Here is a 25354-nt window from a genome sequence, read left to right on the forward strand (position 1 = left end):
CGCATAGGCACATATCTGATTTATTTCCACATATGAACGAGGCCTAAAAACCGAAATGTGTTTTTTCCGTTTACACTGTCATAGAACACATCCGATCTGTCAAATATGAGCAAAAAATCGGAATTGGGTCACATTTCACTGACAGTGTAAACGAGGCCTTTGATGCAGACGCATTGGCGCTAGGCCTGTGATTTACATGAATGAGTCCAATAGGTTAAAAACTTTCTGAAGCTTAGAATAAGTCATCGTGATTTCGTCCAGACACTACATGGGTTTCTGAAAAAAATGTGAGTAAAAAAAAAAATTCACCCTTGCATTGAAAACAAGCAGAGATGGTCCAAAATGTTTGCGGCGGCACTTCACTTGTGATTGAGGCTGGGTGGAGTTTTGAGGATTCACAGACAGTTTGCGGATCCAATGGAGTTACGAGGTTTAGTCACTAGCTCTTTTTAATACTTTTCATTGGTCAATATTTTCAAAAAGCCACAGACAGACGTAAAGGGTGACCAATAGTAATGATTTATTTTAAAAAAAGACAAAATATGGAAACATCAACAAAATCTGAAGAGCTTGGCCAAAAATGCTTTATATATATATATATATATATATATATTTATAAAGCATTTTTTGCTTTATATATATGGGTGACCATTTATCTCATCAGTCATTTGTTTTATAACCATTTATAAGAAAGTAAAATGTATGTATATATATATATATAAAACAAATGACTGATGAGATAAATGGTCACCCAGCAGCAATTCAGTACCAGTAGATTTTCAAGAAGTATCTGATGATTGAGCCTTTGACGTTCCCATTACCTGAAGTGAAAAATTGCCATTGCATTAAAAGAACTGTTCAAGGTTAATGTTAGCCATAATTCCAGAGTGTCTCATGCACTGTAATTTCATTTTCCAAAAGATATACATTTTCATCAGTCAAGCCAACCAAATATGAATCATGTATTAAATAATAAAGTATTTCATTTTTTGGCCAAAATTATGGTAACACTTTAAGATAAGGTCCCATTAGTTAACATTAGTTAATGCATTAATGAACAATGAGCAATACATTTGTTACAATATGTATTAATCTTTGTTAATGCTAGTTAATTAACAATAGTAAAGATTAAGAAATGCTTTAGATTTACTTTTCAGTTGTAGTTCATGTTGACTAATGTAGTTAACTAATGTGAACAAATGGAACTTTATTGAAAAGTGTTACCAATATTATTAACACAATGGCAGCAATGCATTAATACAACTGAGAATATTTCATCTGAAAGTCAAAATCAGTGGCAGTTACTTCCTCACCATGCAATGAGCTGACTGCACACACCTGTTGTCTTTCATTTCCCTCTCTTATGCAATGACCTGTGGTCTGTAATCACATTTGCTGCTGATTTTAACACCGTTCCAGTAAGGTGGGCTCATCTCAGAGCTGTAACGTCCATCTGTGTTTGTCTTTTTTCTTTTCGCAGATAAAGTTTGTTTTGGAAATTCTCCAGCAGTATAACAAAGCAGTTAAGCTCCACTTTATTTGGTCAGTTGCTGTTGTCTGGCTGGAGATTAAATCAAACAGCGGTTCTGGTTTTCAAAGTGTGCTCATTTTCAAATTGATAAATTCATTACGATAAAGTTAATGATGCAGACTCGCCATCTTCGCAGTAGTGAACACGCCTATATAGAGAAATGCACACTTCATACGAATTAGCCTACATAAGCAGAGAGTAGCCCATTTCTTTTCGTTTTTAATTGTTTTGTTTAAAAGTAGACATTTCAAGCTCTCTATATATATATATATTAGTGCTGTGCGTTAAACGCGTTATTAACGGCGTTAACGCAAACACATTTTAACGGCGTCAATTTTTTTATCGTGAGATTAACGCTCTTTTTGGCCTAGCAAACTGTGTATTTTTTTCACATGCTGTTGCAACAACTAGTAACGTTAGAAAAACTACAACATCACACCGGATAGCTAGACCGGCCAAAGAGTAGTAGGCTAATGTTACGTTTTGAGTGGATGGCGCGAGCGCGAGACGCCGATCTAGAGACGTGCACTCTCAACGCAATGGAGTGCGGCGCGGGACTAGATTTGATGGCCGAGTGCGAGAGTGGGCTCGAGCGGTAATGCACTCACTCTGTGTGTGCGGATACGGGAGAATAAAACGATTCGCGGGACTCCCGCAAACTAGAAATATCTATGAATAAAACATAAAAACTTATACATTTTTATTCATATGTTGCAGAAAAGCAACACGAACAACTAAAACAAAATAGAAACGATTTACAGGCCAGAGTTTCTTTTTATAACATGTTTGCAGCGTTGAGTGATGTAGCCAATCACAGACATATGTGTTGATTTTGAACGCAATGGGCAATCAGAAGCATTTAAAATAGACTCCCCTCACCGCTCAAAGCAGACTTTTTGTTCAGTGCTGAATTCTGTATGCTGGCAAATCCTCTAATTATAACAAACAAAGTGTATATATTATGGAAGATGCATTGTGCAGTCAGCTTCATTGATAATAACAGATGTGTGAGATTGCGATGAACTAATGTCAGCTTTTTAGGAATTATTAAGGGAGCGCACTTTGCGCGCATTCAGTCATGCCAAACCATGCACTCAGTAGCCTGCTTGCTTTTATGTTATAACAGTGGTTTGTGTGTTAATGCTTTAATAACACATAATTTATCCGGAGCATTTATGCTGATGTGTATGGTGGCGACACGTAGGCGAAAGTATTTGGAGGTAGCCTACAAAAAAAGAGTCTATTTGCGGGCGGGAGCGGGACAAAAATGTTGCGGGCGGGAGAAAGTAACATAGAAAGTAGTTGAGAACGTCAGTTATAACGACTCACGTATTAAAAAATGGACGGGTTTAAATCGGGCTCGGGCTCATAATTACAGTTTATGTGTCGGGCCGGGCCGGGCTCGGACACAATGCGCACGGGCTCGGGTCGGGCTTGATTTTTTGGGCCCGATCTAAGCTCTACAATGGATGACTTCAGACAGAAGCACATGGATACCACAGCTAAGAACAAACTTACTGCTGATCCACTTTTCCATGTTGATAAGAGCATTAAAATTTGAAAAAATAATGAGACAAATAGAAATCAAGGGACATTTAGAATAGATAAAAATGTGCGATTAATCACGAGTTAACTATGGCATTAATGCGATTAATCGCGATTAAATATTTTAATCGTTTGACAGCACTAATATATATATATATATTATATATATATTATATATATACTTCTCAGGTCTGTGAGGCAAGTATATTATACGCTGAGTTTCGGTTGATTTATGAGACACGCTCCAGTTCATTCGCCGGCGCCTCTGTGTTTGATTATATTGTCTACTATATTTGCTTGTTTATTAATCCAGACAATTTGTTGATGAAACATTGATTAAAATAAAGATACCATTTATACAAAACAAAATTCACTTTAAAGAAAGGCTTTCTACAAAACAAAACTTAAGTGGTCAAAATCATATCTGACGCATTCCAAATTTTTTCCGATATATTGGGCATCTTATGATCCTATCTTACTCATCTCATGCAGTTCCCTTTTAATTTAATCAACATTGGTGAAATAAAAAAAGAACATTATTTTATCAAACAAAAATATGAACGTTTTTTTTTAACCTTATATTTAAGCGTCACACCGCTCCGCTGTATAGGTGTGTAGCCTCCTATAAATGCATGTGTGCGTGCATGTGGTGGAGGGGTCCGATTTTCGAATAATAATCGAATAATACCAGGCGATCTTCGAATATTATTTTTACTTGAAATGCCCATCCCTAGTTGTCAGTATGCCAAGAAGACGCTGCTTTCTACGCTACTAAAGCAAATTCACTTTGAATCAACTTCAAAAGGATGAGGACTCGCACCAGAATTGGGGGGAAAAAAACGAATGTGAGTATCACTGTCTAATTAGCAATGAGGAAGTCCCCAGAGCTAAAATTCAGATATGGTAATGGTCGTTTCATTTCCGACACGTTTTGTAAGCGGTAAACCAATCTCAACAGACTCTGCTATTGGACCAATCAGAGTAGAGTTGTCTCGAGGAAAGGAGGTGTTTAGAGAGACTGTGTTTAAACTAACCGGTTTCAGACTCTTTGAGAAATTAGGTTATGTGCTATCTATATTATGAGAAAATTAAAGTTGTTGTTTTTTTACCTTTGATACATGTAAATCTGTTGTAGGAGACCTCCAAAACAAAATGAAGAAACTTTAAAATAGCATAAAAAGGGCCCTTTAAATGACAAAGTTATTGTAAATGACATAAAGTAAATGACAAAAGGAAAAAGTTGTAGCTGTGCTCAATTTACAAAATGTCTCACAAAAATTGAGAGAGGATTTTTCCGGAATGAACAACTCTCATGATAAATGAGATGTAGACTATTACACTTAAGCAGTTCCATTTGAAAGGCCATGATTTATTGTTGATAGTCACAGCTAAAGGTCAATGTAGGCAAGATGCACAGCATCTCTAAACATGCTCTGTTGTTGCACTGTACACATACTGTACTCTGCATCTGAATTCAGTTTTGTTCTTTTTTTTCATGCGTGGTTTTTTGTGCATAAATGTATGAATTATATGGACTTCTTGTATCATTTGGTTATTAGTTGTCCTTTTGGAGTCTTCAAGTGTCCTTTTTTGGAAAGACATCTACATTTACCTTGAAAAAGGCTTGCAGAAAATACAGTTTTGTAAGAATCATCCTCTGTCGGAAGCTGGTTATTTTAGTTTATAAAGTTTTAAATATGGATATTTTTCTTACACAAACGCATCGCTTCAGAAGGCCTTTATTAACCCCCCGGAGCCGAATGGATTACTTGGATGCACTTTTTTGGGCTTCAAAATCTTGTCCCCCATTCACTGCCATTATAAAGTTTGGAAGAGCCAGGACATTTTTTAATATATCTTTGATTGTATTCGTCTGAAAGAAGAAAGCTATATACACCTAGGATGGTAAATCACGGGGTAATTTTCATTTTCGTGTGAACTATCCCTATAATTTCACAATAAGTGTGATTAATCGCGATTGACAATTATGGTAACACTTTACAATGAGGTCTCATTTGTTAACATGAACTAACAATGAGCAATACATTTGTTACAGTATTTATTAATCTTTGTTAATATTAGTTAATTAAATTTCAGCTGTTCATTGATTGTTCATGTTAGTTTGCAGTGCATTAACTAACAAATACAGCATTTGATTTTAATAATATATTAGTAAATGCTGAAATTAACTAAGATTAATAAAGGCCGTAGAAGTATTGTTATTTCTTAGTTTGCGTTAACTTTAGTTACTAATGTTAACTAGTGAAACCTTATTGTGAAGTGTGACCATAGCCATGATTCCTGACTTGTGGTCATTTCCTGATCGCCTCTCCTATCATATCCTGTCATTGCTTTGACTTCCCTATCCATAATAAATGCAAAAAGGCCATAATAGCCTTTGAAGTCTCTGAAGTAACATCCCTCGGTATGAAGATATAATGCCATTATTACTACCCAGTGAACAGGTCTTTCAGGTCATCTATATCTATAAATCAGGAGCAAAGCGATCCATTTTATCAAGTAACCCTCTGGGGTCTAAGGTGTTTTGGGGGTCCTTGAGATGTGTTGACATGCCCTGACATTTGTGCTTTTTCCAGTTGCGTATAAACATATTAATTGCAAAGGTGTAATTACACTCTATTTAGCACAAACAGGGCTACCATAATATGTGAGCAAGATGTATGTACATGTTTGTATTTTTGAGAGAATATTGTTTATGCATGGTTTTTGAAAAAACTAAAACTTAAAGTGTCTGAAATAAGGCCACAAAACACATACTAAATATGTGTCCACAAGACTTTTGACTAATGGGTGTTGTTGCCTAGAGTAGAGAAACAAAACAATACATTGATTTAAATTTTATAAGACACCTTTTGTTTGGAAAGGCAATATGCGTGGAGGCGTGTTCACACCTGAGAAGACAAAGGCCGGATAATGTGCGAGCTGCATATTAATGAGTCAAAGAATGCGACCAAAGAGTGCGACCAATGAGTCAAAGAGTGGGTACCAAAGAATGCGACCTCGGACAAAATAAATTATATATATATATATATATATATATATATATATATATATATATATATATATATATATATATATATATACAATTATTAATTGTAACCGATTACAAATAGGTTACAATTACAACAACAATTACAATTTTAGCAATATTTCAAGTGTATTCTTTCTTTGTAAAAAGTATACATTTTATCATACGTATTAAAAAAAGGTAAGGATTCATTAGTTTGAATATTGGAACAAACACTATAATAACATCTTAGTTGATAATTCAATATACCGACTTTATTTTTGACAAAACATCCCATACTATATATTTAACATTTGAGCAGAAATTGGCGAACAAAAGCTTATTTGATGTGGCAGTAGTCTTTTTTTACAGCAAAAACTTTATAATCTATCCAAAACTAATCACGAAATCTTGTCTAAACATTCATATTTAGTCTGTAACATATCGTGTTTATGATATATTAGCATATACATTTGCAGTTTGTTGCTTATACAGACATTTTATTTCCACATATTTCAGTCTATTTTTACTCAACTCAGTAGACTATAGCAATATAGTTTGGATGTGTTCATGTAAAAATAACATGTTTACTAATGTAGGTGTGAGAGTGAATGAATGACACAGACACGCGCTGTATAACTGTAGTAAACAACGCGCGCGCGCCTGTGTCGTTCATTCATCATTCACACACCGACACGCAGTTCATATTTAAACAGTTTTTTTGCGGTTTACAGACAGACACTATTCAATATCGCGATTAGAACAAAGCACTTCAGAATAAATGACTTACTACATCAGCTGGATCCGTTGCTCCTCGAAATGAAACTACCACCACTTCTGGTACATTTTCCAGGGTTATTAGATAGTATTATTCCTCACAGCGTAGCAAGATGAGGTAAAGTGCAAGATTCTTATTAAACACGATGTGTTTTATAATCCAGCTGGTGGGCGTTGGCATGTTTGAATGGCTTGCCTTAGATCATTTGCGTTTGAATACCGCGCGCTCTCCGTGGGCGTGGCACATTAACGCGTAATCAGGTATAATGAGCTTGAAAGAAAAAGACTGACATCTCTCTCTTTTCATACAGATTACATTAACTGAGAATATTTGTTTTTTTATATAAATTAATTCATTTAAAAGAAGAGAGTTCAAGCTTCATTATGGAAAAAACACTCGTGCCTGTATGACAAGTATTCGCGGAATTACAGTTAATTTTCGGACGCGTTTCATAATGGACTTAACTGACAGATAGAAGGCAAAACTAGCATCATGTTTACTTTTCTTTATTTGACTAAAAGCACAATACTTTGTTTATATTGTGAGTATACACAACAAAATCAACAGAGTATTTTGAGTCTCTTTTGCACTGATAAGAAAAAAAGCGAGACTATCGCACCGACGCAATAGCAGACCTCAGAGGGTTAAACTTACCACCCTTCTCTGAGTCTACTGTCTCGATATTAAACTTTCTTTGGAGGCCAAACTAAACTGGATTTTCCCTTTCCAATCAGAGTGCAGTCAAGTCTCTGAGTCACAGTATAATTCAGATGCGGTTCATTCATCCTCATGAGCCCTGAGAGAGGACATGAAAGGAAGCCAAGGACTCTAATGAACAAGAAATCGCTAATGAACAAGGATAGAGAGGTTTGTGTGACTTCTTTGGCCATCTCAGCAAGCTAGTGAGCCGTAAGAGACGTTAGCTACAGCCACACATCCCCTTTAATCCCAATCCCTCAATATTGCTGCCCTTCCAGTTCACAATCTGCCCTCCACACAGAGGTTTGGGCCAGTTTGCTGTAACAAGCGAAGGGATTATCGCTCACCGAACATTTGAATTGTGTAAATGTGCTGAGGCGAGTCTTCTCTGTGTATCCCAAATCCCAAAGCGCCTTATTGGTCGAAAACTTTCAACAGAAAAAAAGACTAATACTGATGACAAAGGATGAGTTGTTTAATGTATATTCCAGCCTATTCAGCTCTATGAAGATTATGCTAGGAATCAGTTTGCAATTGTAAAACTCACGTGTCAACCAGAGAGCTGGTCAAAAGTTTTAATGTGGTTGAAAAAGTCTAGTATGCTCACCAAGTCTGCATTCATTTGATGAAAAATACAGTAAAAACAGTAATATTGTGAAATATTATTCATATTTTAAAAGAACATTTCTATTTTAGTATATTTATTTTTAAAAAATCAGCATTCATTACTCCAGTCTTCAGTCACATGATCCTTCAGAAATCATTCTAATATGATTTGGTGCTTAAGATATATGTCTTATTATCATCAGTGTTGAAGACTGTGATACACTTCCATTCATCAAAAGTTTGGGGTTTTAAGAATACTTTTTTTCTGTTCATCAAAGAATCCTGAAAAAGTGGTTTTCACAAAAATATTAAACCGCAAAGAGAACCATTTTTGAGATTTGAGCACTTTTGACCAGGTGTGTGTAGTTTAACTGCACAACCAAGAGATTATTTTAATGGATGAATGAAAATCCTGTGATTTATTTGACTTTCTTAAATTCTTTACTCTACTCTAGGTACTAGGTACCCACGAACTATTTAAAGAAAGAAAGTTCTTTTCAGGCTGTATCATTTTAGTGTCATTGTATAGTATCATAGAGGGGGAATTTTAATGGCTTACTCCAACACTGCTTCCTTCACTGTTTGTACTGCCAAGACTTTCTGTCGAATGTGACCTGTCACTATAGATTGGACAGAAAAAAATTAAAAAAGCATTGATGTTCTTGAGAGCTGAGATGTACTCGCAGCCATACTTTCTGAGCAAGAAAAGTGCACTTAAAGCTTTTAGCTGTTCTTGTCAATCTAAGAAGAAAATAAAAGGAGGCTGTATTTAAGGTAGCGATAGATATATAATATTTTCTCTTTAATATATTGTTTCACAACAGGGGAATATAAAAACCATTAGCCATACCTCAAATAAAAAATAAAAAATAAATATATATATAGCGCCTTATGGGATTAGTATGGGATTAGCAGGTCAAACAGTTTTTTTTTCTAATTTCAGTAAGAAACTGTTCAGAGGGGGCATCTGCCATGGTAACGCATGTATACGAAGTACTCAAATCAAGTAGCCTACTTAAGTAAAAGTACAAATACCCTAATAACATAATGCTTATTCAGCAATTTTAATTACTCCATCCTTTTGCTTGAAATATGTGGGGCATTTGATGTACTAGACTCAGTCTGACATCATTATTCATTTTGATTCAATTCACATTTATTTGTATAGCACTTTTCACAATACACATCGTTTCAAAGCAGCTTTGTGGAAAATGCAGGTTTCTACATGACAATGTAGAGTAATCTGTTATCAGAGGTGACTGTGTCCAAGTAACAAGCATTGATGCATGTTGATTTAGAGTTTGCATTATGAATTATGTGTGATTTGTCAAGTAGCCAAGATTATGCGGACACTTACTATGTATTGATCTGCAAGTAACCTCTTGTAAACAATGTCATATAACTTCACATTTACCTCAGAAAAGCAATTCAGTGTCCAAAAACTCATTAGTCGTCTAGAAAAATGAACTTTTTTTCGTATTTTACTTAATCTGTTCTTCGATATTTAATGTTTGAATAAATCCGTTTTATGACAGCCACCATTGTTTATATAAAAAAAACGAGTAGAAACATAAGTATATCATTAAAAAATTGTTATTATAAAAACCTTGTGTGTAATTAGCCTTTAGTATTATTATGATGGACTCAGTGGGGTTTCCTGTATAGTTTACAACATTAGTTGATAGATTTTTTTTTTTTTCTGAGGAAATTTGCTATGTATTGTACCAAATTAATCGAATCGCAAGCATGTGAATCGTTTTTTATTTATTTATTGATTTACTTTATTTTCTTGTCAGAGTGCATCAGAATGCTCCGTTTATTTGTTAAAATGCCCCCAGCCCCCTACAAGTATTTCATTCGTAAACATGTCGCCTTTTTCACCATTTCTGAGTTTGCAGGTCTGATACATATAAGGAAATTTACTGTTAACAACAGATTTTTACCGTAGCATTTATTTCAGTCGTTTACCTTTAATATCACAATCATTTATTTACAGTAGGCTATGTAACATTGCTAACATTCTACATTACAGTGAAATACTAAACCATAATGAGCCTTTAAATATAATTCAAGAGCAAACATAAAGCTTGCCACAGTGCAGCAAAAGTAATGATTATGAATGTGTCAGAAAAAATTATAATTTTAGGGCTGCACAATTAATCGCAATTAGCATGAAATCTCGCTTAAACCAATTTGGATTATTGCGATTATGAAAACACAAAGGCTGCGATTATTTTTTATGCACAGCTTGCCAGTGACGGACTGCTCTGTGATCAGTAGTAAATGCTGTTCCATCTGAAAGCACTGTGAGTTTGAGTCGCTTATAACGTGCATTTGAAAAGCAACACGCGTCAAACATCTTTCCAAACATGAGAAGCATCTATGAACCTCTTGTCCAACAAAAGACAACATTTAATAAATCAATGGCATTTAGATGGAGCAGCATTTACTACCGATCAGCCGCACTGCACTGACAAGCTACACATAAAATAATCACAGCCTTTGCCAAATCGCGTGCGGTTTCATTACGATTAATCGTGCAGCCCTAAATAAACTACTCAATTATCCGTAGCCTCGTTTCCATTACCCTTCAAATTGCACAAATTGAAATTGTGAATTGAAAATACGCCCAATGGAAACACGTCAATTTCGCAAAAAATCCCATTAATCCCAAAAAAGTTTTTGTCGCCCACATGAGGTGGTTTTTCAGGCAATTCGAAAAAAACATATTTCGCAATACTGCAATGGAAAGAGTTTTTGCGCATTTACAGGTCACCTGACGCATGTTATGAATGGTCCTGGAGGCAAGTAGTAGTGAGAACCCAAATGCAACTTTAATTAACAAAAACAAGATCAAACATAAAACAAAGGCATGACACGGAAACAAGAACAAGGACATGAAACATTCAATACTAGACAAAGACACAGGGCAAACATGAGGGCTAAAATACAAAGACTGATAACAAGACAAGGAACAACTGTGAACAATGATCAGACGATTAACAAATGACAAGACACATGGCAGGATCACATGACAATAAGGGAATCACATGACAGACAAGAACAAGGAACAAGACACAAAACCCACACCGTGACAACGTAGATAAAGCGGTAGGTTTGGACAGAATACGAGACAGAGTTCTTTATTAAATTCATAAAAGACAAAAGAATTACAGGAATACTGGATTCTAAACCTCAAAGAAATGCCACAATCAAGACCTCGAAGCAGATATGAGGGAGAAACACCCAGAAACAACTCATATGTGCCGCTCTTAGGTATTAGGGGTCTTTCCTAGTCATTAATGATTGGATAGCACACATACGTCTCCTTTGATTATTAATAATGGCCAGTGTGGTGGCTGAGATATAAACCTAGGAACGTCCGTTGCCATGATTTTTGGAATGACTTGAAGTTTTACTTGAATATTAGAAGGTAGACCTAGTTTATTATTCAGCTCAATTAGTTCAATGTTGATTATATTTAATATGGATGTTGCAAAGTCCATTAGTTATGAAGCAAACTCAGTTTAACATTAAAGAAGGTCTACTGAAGATAATGGTCTCATTATTCAGCTTAAGTCAGTTCAGTATTGATCCAATTTAGTTCAATAAAAGTGCAAAGTTCATTATATTATGAATCAAGATTAATTCAGCTGTAGGAAGTCCATTCACTGTCGTTTCAATTTATTATCCAGCGTAATTTAGAAAGTCTATTCCAAGTTTTGTTGTTATCCAATAGTGTCAGTACAGTCAAATTGATAATATTACTGAATTTGAATAACGTATATCTGACTGAAATGGCTTCTCTAACAGGAGAAAAAATGTCAAGACATCAGGAGTTGATTGGATCATTGTTGTTATTTTCTAATTTGCTAATTATGAAAATATAATAAAAGCTCACCGAGGTGATACAGAGAGCAGACACAAATAAATGATCACGCAATTCTTATTTTATTAGCAAAATATCCCACCGCTTACTGGTCCATCCAGGTCGCACTCAATCGCAATCCCATGTATGATACACAACTGACCACTTTTGATGCAAGACAGCGGTTTCCTGTCATCTTTGCAGGAATATAATATGAAGATTGTACAAGTTCATATTTATCTTAACCAAAGCTGTGCAAGTGAATAGCACATAGCTGACACATGCTGGTATAACCATAGATATCTATAGGTGTGATATACATTACATGACTAAACGCGTCATCATCTTTGAATACCTTTATTGTCACAGTCCATACTACAATGAGAAAACGGCATTTTCAAATGTATCCACTTTGGCCCAAAAGGCCAAATCTTGTGTTTTCAAATGTATCCGGATTGATGTAGACGTAGCCTGTGACCTCAAGATGAACTGGTTTTGTTAAACAGGCTATTTTCAGCACACTCCCAATATTAAACGTTTCCTCATTGTCTGTCCTTCAGTTTGTGTGTGTGTACTATATTTATGTATGGACTGAAGGTTCCTGATGAATGCACGACCCCTCCACTCCTCTCCCGAGGCTCCTTGCGGAAATAAAGTGGAAAAAGTAATGATTCCAGGCCTTGAAAATTCTTGCACAGCCTGTGGAGGGGCTCGGAGATTCCCCTGAGACAGACATACCCTTCTCTAGCTGTCTGTCAGCCAGTAGAGTTGGCCAGATCCCTCTTTCTCTCTCTTTATCTCCCTTTCTCCCTCTCTTTCCCTCCCAAGCCTCACTCAGACCTCTAATTAAAACCCCCATCGATTTTTCCCCTCCTTCTTCTGCCTTCTTTTTGCTCTTCTTTGTCTGTTTATCATGTTTTTAATCGGCCCCTGGACCTGAGCTCGCTGCAGGATTAGACAGTGTCTTTGACCCTAGAGTGGAAAGACCTAGACAACACCGTCCCTACACCTCCGGCCTTAGCCAGCTCCCCCTGTTGGCCTCACCCAGCCTCGGGTGTCCACCCTGGGGGAGAGATGAGAAGGGCAGAGCCTTGTCTCTCTCTCTCTGGCAGCACCTCTGCCCTCTCTGGTTAGATTCACTCTCCACTCCTGAAAATAGTAGACGACTACACAAGAGTGTAGTCTTTTTCCTATTGCTGGTTTTATAGCAGACATCGTTTGCCTCATTGGAAGTGCTATATAGTATTGGATTAAAAGCGATCAGCAAGGCTTATGTTTCAGTGATTTTATCATGGTTTTGGAAAATAAATGCCAAAATTACTAACTATGCTAAAATCATTGTACTGCATATTCTTGAGTGGCTTTATTTTGTATACAAAATGGTGGCAACAGCAATACAAGTAACCAATGATACACAAGTAAATAAAACTAGAATAAATAGTTGGCACAGAAGTGCCTCTGAAACTGGTATTTACTGTAGGTGTCTGTACACAGACTGTTTAATGCTGCTCAGAGGTGACATAAATGTATTTAAATAGTATACTTTTAGGGGCTAAGGTGGGCATAATTTAGTCTGGCCTTTTATGCATTATTATTTCACAGAATTTGAGCAGGCACAGAGCCGCCTTACAGCATCTGTGTAAAGATGCCTTTTGATAAGTAACCCTTAAAAAGTAATCCACTACAGTTGATTTACCGTTACTGATCACTACTTTAAAACACATTTTTAAAATAGCATTAATGTTATTAATATTTTAGAAATATAATATTGAATAATATTATTTTTATTATCTATTATTATTATTATTATTATTATTATTATTATTATTATTAATAATAATAATACAAATTATGTTACTCTATTACTTTATTGAACGTGATCAGATTTCAAATTAATTTCACGTTACTTTCTAAAACCTACAAACACTTTCAAACTAGAGGGCAATTTGCTTAAAACCAATGTATGTGTGCGTGTTTGAATGATGTTTTGTGCATTGCTTGCGTTACATGTACTGTATGTGTGCAGATATATCTGCTTGTATACCTCATCATTTTGAGTCTCATTCTATGATAAATTCCAAATCACTTATGAGCTTACAGTGGTTGAACTTTAATGAAGAAAATTTTATGAAGTCAAAATTTAATGAAAAACTTTTCACAGAAAACTTTTTAATTTTTCCACTCAACATATTGCACTTAACCTTGCATACCTCCGTCGCACTAAAGATGCCTGGTCGTAATTCATGTTTTAAATTAATTTGATAAAATATTCCTTTCAGAATGTGTGTAACCCATTTAATATGTAATTAGTACTTGGAATGTAATTAATAGTCAGTGTCTGTAACATTTTAGACTACTTTATTTGCTAAAAAATACAGTATAATTAGATTACAGTCACTAAATACAGTACTTTGTATTCCATAACACCCTTCATTGGCCCCCAAGTCATGTGTCATTCAGGTCAATATATGATTCCTTCTTCAATGTGACTCTATGGATTTTGTTTTTGTTGTTGCCGTATTTACTGTATCATCAGAATCAGAAAGAGCTTTATTGCCAAGTGTGCTTGCACACACAAGGAATTTGTTTTGGTACTGAGGCTTCCAGTGGACATATACAAATACAAATACAACATGAAACATAATACTACAAATTATAAGAATAAAAAATAAAAATATAAATAATTTTCATCCACCCAGCCTGATCATTTAAAACAGTGGCTCAACTTTTTTTTCACTCCAAGGCCTCCTTGGTCCGAAACAATATTTAAGCTAATATGTACCTCTGGTACTTCTTTTGTATTAAAACAAATAAACTCAAAAATATTGTCATTTTAATAAAATTTGCTGTTAATTTACTCACCCTCAGGTCATCCAAGATGTAGGTGACTTTTTTTCTTCAGTTGAACAGTAAAGAGTATTTTTAGCTGAAACCTTGGTTCTTGGTGATTTTGTATAATGCAAGTCAATGGTTACTGTCACTTTGTGACAACAAAATTAATACCCATGGCTCCTGACGATACATTATTAAGGTCTTAGTTAGCGAACCGATCGGTCTGTGCAAGAAACTGAACATAATTTACAACATTATTACCTGTAATCGCACACTAATGGCAGTCTGGAGCGCAATCTTCCTGTCGCATAATGACGTTTCTAGTAAGATCCAGCAAGATCCCCTAATAAACAATTCAAACTGTGTCGAATTCAGGTTATACGTGGTCACAGTTAAATCCACTAATTTAGACAGAGCTTCGATTCATTCAAAACGTCTTCATCCAAACTGGTTATAACATTTTATAACAAAAATTATTATTATTATTTTTTTAGATATTTTGTGATTTTAATAAGATGTTCTCTTTTTTTAGGAGCACCAGAATAACACAGTTGGCGGCATGATGCAGAACGCCATGGCTCTCCTCAGCAATTTGATTGGACAGAAGGGCACGGACCTCCGACCGTTCTACCAGCAAGGTGCAGTGCATCTGAACGTCACTTGCTTTGATATACCGGCCCTGCGGTTTCGAGCCTGTCTCTGAACCAGAAAGCACAAACCCACACAGTCTTTTCACCCAGACACTGCCACGCACATGAAAAGGGCCTGCATTCAGAGAGCTGCCCTTGTTTTGTTTTGGAGTGTTTTCATTCCATTACCAGACCCTTATTGCTCTCATCTCGCTGTCTGACTCTCGCGTGTGACTCTGATGGAGGGGGAGGGTCTTCAGCTGCCTTTTTAAAGGGCTTTCACCAGATACTGCTGCTTTTATCAGCATGGACTCTTGTGTGGTGGCCCTGTAGCCCACATCTACTTAGTGTCCCACCCCTCTAGCCCTCATATCACCCACTGTCCAGGCTTGGGCATCTTAAAAAGCCGCCTCTCTCCTTCTGTTTTCATCTGGTGCTATCTAGCCTCTACTCATTCTCTCATCTGCACAAGTTGCTGTGTGTTGCAAGGCTGTTTTTTTCTTTCTTTCTTTTTTTGTATTCCCCCCAGCCTGCCATGTGAATGCCCAGTCTCACCCTGATGCTTTCAGCTCCCTGTGCTGAATTATTGAGTAATGGATTCCTATAGCCTTACTTATGTTGACAGTTTTGGACCTGCATGCCTATCTTCGCCGCACGCCAGGGCGAGATGGATGTGAAGTGTGCGGGGGGGTGTTTTTTGTGTGTGTCGTGTTTGTGTTTTTTTCAAAAGGAGATGAGTCAGATTCACACACACACTTCACATTCAACATGGTTTGAAGAGGGGGCACCTTGGTAAAAAAAAAGGGTGTCGTTCACACTTACGTGCTCATGTGGTTCTAGAGAAGGTGAGATTCACGTTGACTACGTTAAGTAACCCGTTCTTTGCACGTACCTCAGAATAAGAGCTGTAGCTGGGACGGGTGACCATGAGTTTACCAAGTAAAACGTGTCACTGGTTCTACATCCTTGTTATTCCTTTAACAAAATTATTTTTGAGCCAAATCAGATTGTTTGGTTATAATTCGAATTATTACTTCAGGATTTGATCCAAAAATCATATTGCGAATATTTAGAAAATTTGGATTGCAAAATGATAAACATTTTACATCTCATCGCTGCTAATTAGAATCTTTTTGCCACAAGTGCAGGTCTTAGTGGCCATTTGTATGTTTTAAAGGTCCTGATATACTTATGACGAAGTTCTTTTTTTATAATTCTTTTTTGTTCTTTGCTTAGAAGTAAAAAGAAGTTTGAAATACGTGAACAGGGATATACTGTTAGGGGCTGTTTACATCTGGCCACTTCAATCGTTTTCTGTGATCGGATAGCTATCCGATCGTGAAAAGACCAGGTGTAAATGCCCTCTGAAACGCATTTTCTAGACGAATTTAAATCCAGTCGCTCAAACCACCTCAGGAAGTGGTCTGGGCCGCATTCCAGACGAAACTGGGCAAGTGTAAATGCATCTGTTTTTGAAACCACATATGTAAATTTTACTCCTCCCAACAATGCTAAAAAATAAACGTGTGAGAGCGTGTTATAAGCTATATGTAATGTTATAGCCAGATATAACGGCGCTACTGCAACATGCATCAACCCCAGATGAGCAGCTGAGCATCTATTCATCAAGCCAACATGCAAACTATCGCAAATCGAAATGAAAGTAAGTCGCAGACGCTTAACACACAATCAGCTTTTTTTAAAGTAAAGAAACAAAATTATATTTATATCCGTTTCGCAAAAACACATTTATGTGACCAGGTTTAAATGGAATCATTTTGATAAATCAGATAGCTATCCGATCTGAGAAAATGCATGAAGTGTCCAGGTGTAAACAGCCCCTTAGTGAACATCCTGACGGTTGTTGCCTTAGCAGGGCTTGACTGTAATTTTTTTGCTCACCAGCCACTGTGGCAAGTGGTTTTCCAAAGTTACTAGCCACTCAGCATTTTTACTGGCCAAAATTTTGACATTGATACCATGGGAAAAAATGGCCATATAAATATTTTTTTTTATATTATCTCATAATTTGCTGCTGTCTCTTTAAGACCGGACACACGGATCCATTACTGTTACACATGCGGTTTCTTTCTCAACTGTTAATGTTCATTTAAAACATAACTGACTGTGTTTACTTGAATACTCACCAAGACTGGCATTTTGACATTGTTTTGTGTGTATTTCACTGTTTAAGCGCAATAAGCAGCGAATAGAACTCAATTTTGTACTGAGAGGTGGCTTTATGTGCGTGCACTATGGGTGTGAGCTCAAAATCTGCGGAAATAAGTAAAATTGAGCGCAATACGTGCAATCGCACGTCGATATTCAAGCCCTGTAACACCAACTATGTTTATCCGGAGCAAAAGAAACGAATGAGTGAGGGGAGGCGGGTTTGTGTGTCAACTCGCTGTCGGAGAGATGAGAGAAAAAGCGCAGCTGCTATTGTGTATCTATTCTGCGTAAAATTAGTATTTGAAGCATTTCAGATATTTCAGTATCGATATGTAGCCTTTTTAAAAGACTACAATTGAAAAATGTATATAATTCAACCCACCATAGTGGCCAGTAGGAGTGACTGCGTTACACGCCACTGCACCCGTATTTAGCGGTTTGGCGGATGTTAATGTCAAGTCCTGGTTGTAAGCACGCTGTAGAATAAAATTTACCTTTTTTATCTGATTAGCAGAGTTTGAAATTGTAAACAGAAGTAAGTAATTAAGTCATGCATATTATTTTGTCTGGTCACAGTTAGGTGTTTTGCCCTCAAAGAACTTTCAACAGAAATATAAATTAAAATTCATTTGAAGTGCCTTTAAATATTTAAATAATACATTTTCAGGAATAATATCAATATAATAAAGTGTGACAATATCAGTTTCATTGGTTCAGGGAAAAGAGGAGTCAGGGTCCGAACTTAATTCACAAAATAAATTTGGCACGAGGGCTCTTTCCAACACCAACTCAAAACACTTGCTCATCAGCAGTTTCAACTCAGTCCAGCACAGCTAGCTCTCGTGGCAGGTTCTCTCTCTCTCCGCAGCCAGACATCACAGGCTTTTTATCCCGTCTCTTGACTCACTGCAAAATGATAACACCGGTTAGATCTTGTAAACTGGAGGCGCGTCTCCCGAGCTCACTCTCCATCTGCAGCAAATGTTAAACCATGCCCCCTTGCCACAAAAAGCAATGTACTTATATGGCAAACACGAAAATTTGACATTTATGTATTTTAAATTATAGTTTTTGTGTACCTGTAAAGTACAAGTTGACCATTCAGATCGGTTTCATGCCAGTAAGCCATTAATAACTTAAAGGTGGGGTATGTGATTTGGAAAACGACCGGCAGATTTTGAAAATGTACAATTCAAATGGTCCTACCTTCTTTCCTCCAACGCTGGCCCTGACTCCACCCATTTGAAGAACATGGACGCGCAATCATGCACGAGCGAAAACTCAGATGTGCGAGGGATTGTAATGATGATTTACTACTAATCATGGAACCGGCTTTACTGACGAGATGCGCATGTGTCACGAGCTTTGAGTATGCGCAGGAAGGGGGTGTAGTACGACCGTTTGATTGACGAACTTACTGTCCAATGATTCTAGGTGGTCTTGGAAATGATTGGCTGGAGTTTTTCGAGTCCTGCCTGTTCCACAGATGATTAAATTGCTTAATTTTCATTTCAGTGATTCTAACTCAGTGGCTGTAATAGGATTTCAAGTTATTTTGAAAAAATGGTCAAAAAAGAGAATCAACCCACCTTTAAGCTATTTGCATAACGTTTTATCTCTAAAAATATAAACGAACACAAATGTTTAAAGGAATGAAGTCTGCCATGCAAAACATCAGCCCTTGATGAGTTTTGTTATGGGGGAAGGTGCATATTCTGGATATTTTTCACAGGTTAGTTCCTGTCTGTCAGCTGCTGTGAGGCTGACCGTAGGCACTCACATATGCACACACACCCCAAGCCTTCCAGATAAGTACAGGCCTGCAATGGCTTTTCTTTCTGGTAGATCTGTGCACAGCATGCTTCCCATATCACAACAACCCCTCATGGACCTCTTCTTGTGTCTAAGTGAACCAGGCTGCTGCAGGCTGGGATCAGACGCAACACCCCTGCTTTCCACACCTGTTTTTTTTTTTACAGCACAGGGTCATCTACAAGCCATCTCATGCAGCCACCATTGTTATCAGCACTCCTCCTCTCGGAAAGCTCTGACCCACCACTAAATATAACCCCTACAATTAGCGCTATCTTGCTAATGCCAGCCACCTCGGTCCTGCTCCGCTCTAGAAGGGGGGGGGGGACACACACACACCCTAATTGGTTCTTTTAGGTGCGAGCAAAAGAGCATGAGCATGGGACTCAGATACAAGAAGTGAAGGAGGGAGTTAGAGAGAGATGAAGAAAGAAAAAAAAATGTGAGGAAAATAAAGAGATCTGCTGCGGGGGTTGAGGGTTGATTGAGACGAGGAGAGAGTGAGAAAGACGAGATGAATTTTATAATTGGTGAGATTTGTCGGGGTGAAAGATAACAGACAGAGAAGGGATAAGCAAGAAGAAGAAAACCAGACTGTGGAAGTGGCAGGATTATTTTGTGTTTTGTGGTAATTTCATTCCGGTGTGCTTCAGTTCAGGCCCGGAGTGGGTAATTGGTAGAGTCGGGAGAATTCCCGGTGGGCCGCCTCACTTTTGGGCCAGTCGAGGAATTTTTTTTTTTTTTTTTTTTACATTTGTAAAATGTTCGTTAGTCTATCTTCTCTTAAATTAGGTTACACACATTCTGCATTCTCACACCGCAGCGCGCAGCAAGGGTTGTACCATGTGACGGAGTTCACCCCTCTCCTCCCAAATAGAGTTGGTTGGGTCCATAGCCCGTCTTTTCCAAAACATTTTCTCAGGTAGGCTACTGATAGCTGGGCCGGCCCTACCGTAACGGTACGCGTCAGGGAGGATGGATGGGAGGAAGAGGCCAGGAGGGGCTGAAAAAGCCAGGTTGAAAAAAACAAAGGCATTGGAGGAGGATGCGGCAAAATGTGCTTACAGATTTATTGACAAACACAAGTGGCAACAACTATTATTCGGCTAATACCGTTGTAGTGTTGTCAACCTATTCACAAGCAAAATATTAAATTTAATTAAAATATTAGCCTTTTTGTATCACCCAATATATGGCGCGTTACTGTATTCTACTAAGTGTGTTAGTGGCGAGAATTTTCACATGATTACATACATAGATCTGATTGTTCTCTCCATGAACTGTAATGGTCCAGTGGCAGAACTTTTGCCAAGCGTGTCAGAGGTTCTGGGTTCTAATCCGCACTAAGTTGTATAGTTTTTTTTCCCCCTCATCAAAACCGTTTGTTTATTAGTGGTTGTATATCAAGGAGGGACACGTTTTTTGTGCATTATGTTTTGTGATTGCACCGTAACGAATGGAGAGAGTCTCTCCACAACGGATTGAAGCGCGAGTCTGTGTGAAGGCTGTGCGTGAGTCACAACAGAACTCTGTATCCACGGCACTGATGTCTCGATAGCAGCGGCAACGAGCACTTTGGTCACTTGATTTAAAAAACAACACATTTCAGATTTACTGCACTCTGTTGTTCTTCAACTGCGAAATGCGAAATGTGAAATGAATGCTCTAGAGTTAACGAGATGTTTTATTTATTTGTGTTGGTACATCCGTGCCGCGAGATGTTTCAAAAGTGGTGGGGACACAATTGACCCTGGCAAAAAGTGGTGGGGACATATCCCAACCGCCCCACCTGCAAATTACGCCTATGGCATGCAGTAAAATGACCTCTTAATTATTTTTTTGTAGCTTCTGAGCAGCAGATAAGCCAGTCCCCCGCTAAATATGAGGAGGTCATGACTACAGGGACAGGTAGAGAGGATACCAGAGTAAACAATGTGAATTAAAGTTATTTAATGTAAAAGATCATTATGCTTTTGTTAATTTATCAATATCCTTGTGGAATAGTGGAATATTTTTTGTTAACTTCTCAGCTTATGTGAATTATTATTTAACATTTACATTATTGTTGAACCATGGTCTTAATGAAAACTACACAATAGTAAGAGCTGAACTGTTGCTTTTATTCATCCAATTTCCACCACCATGGAAAAAGTGGGCCGGTCTTAGGCCTGAAACTCCCGGGCTGAAAAGTGGCTCCACTCCGGCCCTGCTTCAGTTTGGTTTAGACTTAAGTTAGTATCCTTGGCTACTGATTGCACGTAACTGTCTGTCATTAATTTTCCCTGTGTATTTATACTCCCTGGTTTCAAGTAGGCGCTATCTTTCTACATACACCACAGATTCGAGCTTTAAACAACTACATTCTCGCCTGAAAAACTCCTAAATCTACATTTCATGACACAATAACAGTAGTATTTTGCTATTGACAATTGCTGGTTGTGTGAGATGCATTCTGGAATACCTGGCTGTCTCAAGTCCGCACAAGTCACCTCTCGATGCACAAGAACACATCCGAGGACTTGAACTAGACTTGGCTAGATGTGAACTTTGAATTGGAGCAGGACTTGGGCAGAGACTGATGACATTTCACAAGTCCACAAAAACACAAGTACAGACAAGAACACATATTGAGAAACGGCCCCCGTCTCATTCAGTTCATTGTTGGTTCTCGTCTCTGTGCGAGTAGTTTGTTACGGGCTATATGACTTCATCATGTATTCTCTTCATGTTCATTAAATAAATTTATATTTGATCCTTGTCGTCTTCCTTGCGTGAACTACCACAACAGTTTGTGACAGGAAGACACACCAGAGTTCAGTGTTCCGGAAACTACTTTGAGACTGTAACTTGCTTGGTTACTCAAAATTGAAAGTTTAACTAGTCAAGCTAACCTTATGAAAAAGTAGCAACTTGCACTATACGCTACTAATAAAACGTAGCAGGCAACACCGAAGCTATTTAAAGGGATAATCAATTTTTTATTTCCTGCTGACCTCAAAATAAGATATTTTGAAGAATGTAGTTCACCAAATAGTTTTTTTCCTATTTACTTCTGTTGTATTTGTGGTTCATGTGATGGGAGAAATGGGAACTGAAATTTCGTTGCCAAAATTGTTTAGTTGACAATATTCTTCAAAATATCTTCTTTTGTGTTCTGCAGAAGAAAGAAAGTCATCCAGGTTTGGAACGACATGCGAGTGAGTAAATAATGACAGAATTTTCATTTTTGGGTGGACAATCCCTTTCATGTAAAATAAATTATATAAAATATTTTTTTAAGCATAACTATCCAATAATATTTATTAAGAGCCTTTTTTTTTTGACAGAGCACAACAAGGCTTCTGATCCAGTCGATTGTATTTCTCTGTCTGAGTTAAAAGCATCAAAGGTTCCCACAAATGCACACTGTAATTCGCCATTGCATGCAACAAAATAAACATGTTTTATACAAGGTTTTGTAAGCTCACAGTACAGTAAACAAATACACATATCATGTGACAGACGGTAATGCACAGCCCCTTGCATTCATTTATAATTCTTTTGAGACTTATTTTGCAGTGTTTATATCAATCTTATTTTTTGATGCAGAAGGAAGCTATTTTGAATTTGTGATGCTTCTGATTCATTTGCCACCATGAGTGAATAACTGGAAGAATAACAGAGTGCAGTAAATGATTGAACTATTTGTGCTACAAACAAGTGTGATAATTCAAATAATATGATAATATGATATCAAGCTGCATGAATAACAGAGTGTTTTTGTAAAGCTTAAATAGCTTGAAGCAGCTGACACCGGAAGCCTCACACATACAGGGTAAAAATGACCTTACTCACTCTCACTACATTAAAAGTAATGTAGATATGTTGGTTTCGTAGACTCTGTCTATGGAAGACCATTTATACCACAAAAATTCTTACAAAGCGGAAACAAACACTCACAATGTGAATCACACCTACACTGGTGTATGGCATCTATGGTTCTATGAAGAACACTTAATATACACAGAACCTTTTCATTCCATTAATATTTATAGTGAAAAAGGGTTCTTTGGATGTTTAAAATGTTCTTAACACTCAAAAAATGTCACTCACTGAAATGTATGTCATAAGAAAGCATGTGGTTGTGAATAATTAAGTGAGGTGTCTTCTGAATTGATAAGGGCATGCAGTCTCATGAATAATTATGAACCGTCATCATACTATAGCGTATCCTGTGACGTTAACACAATGTGTATTAAACCTGGAAGACGAAAATAGAGCAAAAAGACCTTAAAATCAATGGATGCTCACAAAATTTCTGAGCTTGTCGCCATCCATTCTGGAATTGCCTTATCCATGAAGTATTATATATGTGATGCTGCCTTGAATTGTTGACTAAAAGTAGGTAGCATAAATAGCATAGTTACATAAATAGCATAGTTAGCATAGGCATTTTGACACATAAATGTGTGTCATAAACATCAGGTATATTCCCTTGCTTTTGTGGCTGTTTTCTGACTGTCGTATGAAGGAAAGAAAGAGGTATTTCCTCATAAAACGTGAACTGCTGACTTGTTTGTTTTTGCCTTGCTCGTGGAGGCGTAAAAACATCCATATCCTAAATTTGCATGACTCATTTTACTGGAAGTAATAGCAATAAATTCGGAACCAAAAGAAAGTAAGTTACATAAATTTAACTGTACAGCTGTAAGCATAAATATTCAGAGTCTTGCAAGTAGCTATTTGTGTTTGAGACAGTGCTGAAATACTGCTCACAGCTCTGTTAAGACCTACGTATGCGTTTCAGTTCAATATATTTGCATACAAATTTCAGAAGTAATTTTTGCACCGTGTGCATTTATGATAATTCACCTAAATTGCGAACGTTCCAGGCTGCAGTTCCAGTTTCATCTGTATTTCCCCTGTATTAAAGGTGACAGCCTTGGCTGTGTTTTCTTCATTCAGCAGTGGATTTGTATTGTTGATGGCATTGCCGCTGTATTCATCTTGTATAATTTGTCAAGCGGTGAATTTCATGCGTGGGTCCTTCACCTCAGATAACTGCAGTACTAATCTCAGATAAACAATGTGATAGCCTCAGGTCTTACTCAACTCCTCCTGATTATTACTGCTGGGACTGGAAGATAGCTCAACTCACACACTTGCTTTCACATGCCATCCCCAATACACTGTAAATAGTCTGTGTTCCAAGTGGCCACTTCACCTTTTGGTGTTTTTTGTAGTCCCCAGGGTGCACCAATGCAGTAAATTGATAGTATCCTCTATATTTAGTGTGGAATGTTGTGCTTTCCTCTGTATGTGTAGTCTCATTGGTCCTTCTGTGTGTGGTTGAATGTATTGATTACCTGGTACATGTGTGTTTCTGTGGTGTATCGTCAGGTTGAATCCCACTTACTTTAGTATGAATCATACTTTTATTTATATATATATATATATATATATATATATATATATATATATATATATATATATATACCAGAGTTTGTTTGAAAGTGGACAGAGTTCCATCTTCTCAGTGTTCAAGGTCCACTTGTTTGGTGCGCACCAGTGTTATATTACCAAAATAATATTACCAATTAAAAAATATTTAAATTGGAAAACATTCCAACATGTTTTTTACAAGACTAATGTCTATTTATCTGTATATAAAATATGTACCTTGTGTATTTTGTGATTTTACAAACGAACCATCACAGCTATCCCATAAATCTGTGGATATTGGATGAAACTATAGCTGTGCTATATTAGCGTCCAATTCTCACTAGTAACTAACTATTAATTATGACTTTTACTTCAATAACTTGTAATTACTGCTTATTAATAGTTAGTAAGGTAGTTGTTAAGTTTAGGTATT

General features: G+C 37.0%; 1 protein-coding gene across 6 annotated transcripts in view; it reads left to right on the forward strand.

The window, feature by feature from the left end:
• Positions 1–25354, forward strand: part of ulk4 (unc-51 like kinase 4) — a 231409-nt gene that overhangs the window by 147616 nt on the left and 58439 nt on the right. For all 6 annotated transcript variants that reach the window (XM_077207698.1, XM_077207725.1, XM_077207715.1 and 3 more), the window contains one exon: positions 15420–15525. In XM_077207698.1, the coding sequence (XP_077063813.1) occupies positions 15420–15525 (106 nt within the window). The remainder of the gene's footprint in view (positions 1–15419; positions 15526–25354) is intronic.

Source organism: Siphateles boraxobius, unplaced genomic scaffold, assembly GCF_051911475.1.
Source record: "Siphateles boraxobius isolate OS27281-9 unplaced genomic scaffold, OSU_SipBor_1 12, whole genome shotgun sequence".
In the NCBI taxonomy this organism is placed as follows: Eukaryota; Metazoa; Chordata; class Actinopteri; order Cypriniformes; family Leuciscidae; genus Siphateles; species Siphateles boraxobius.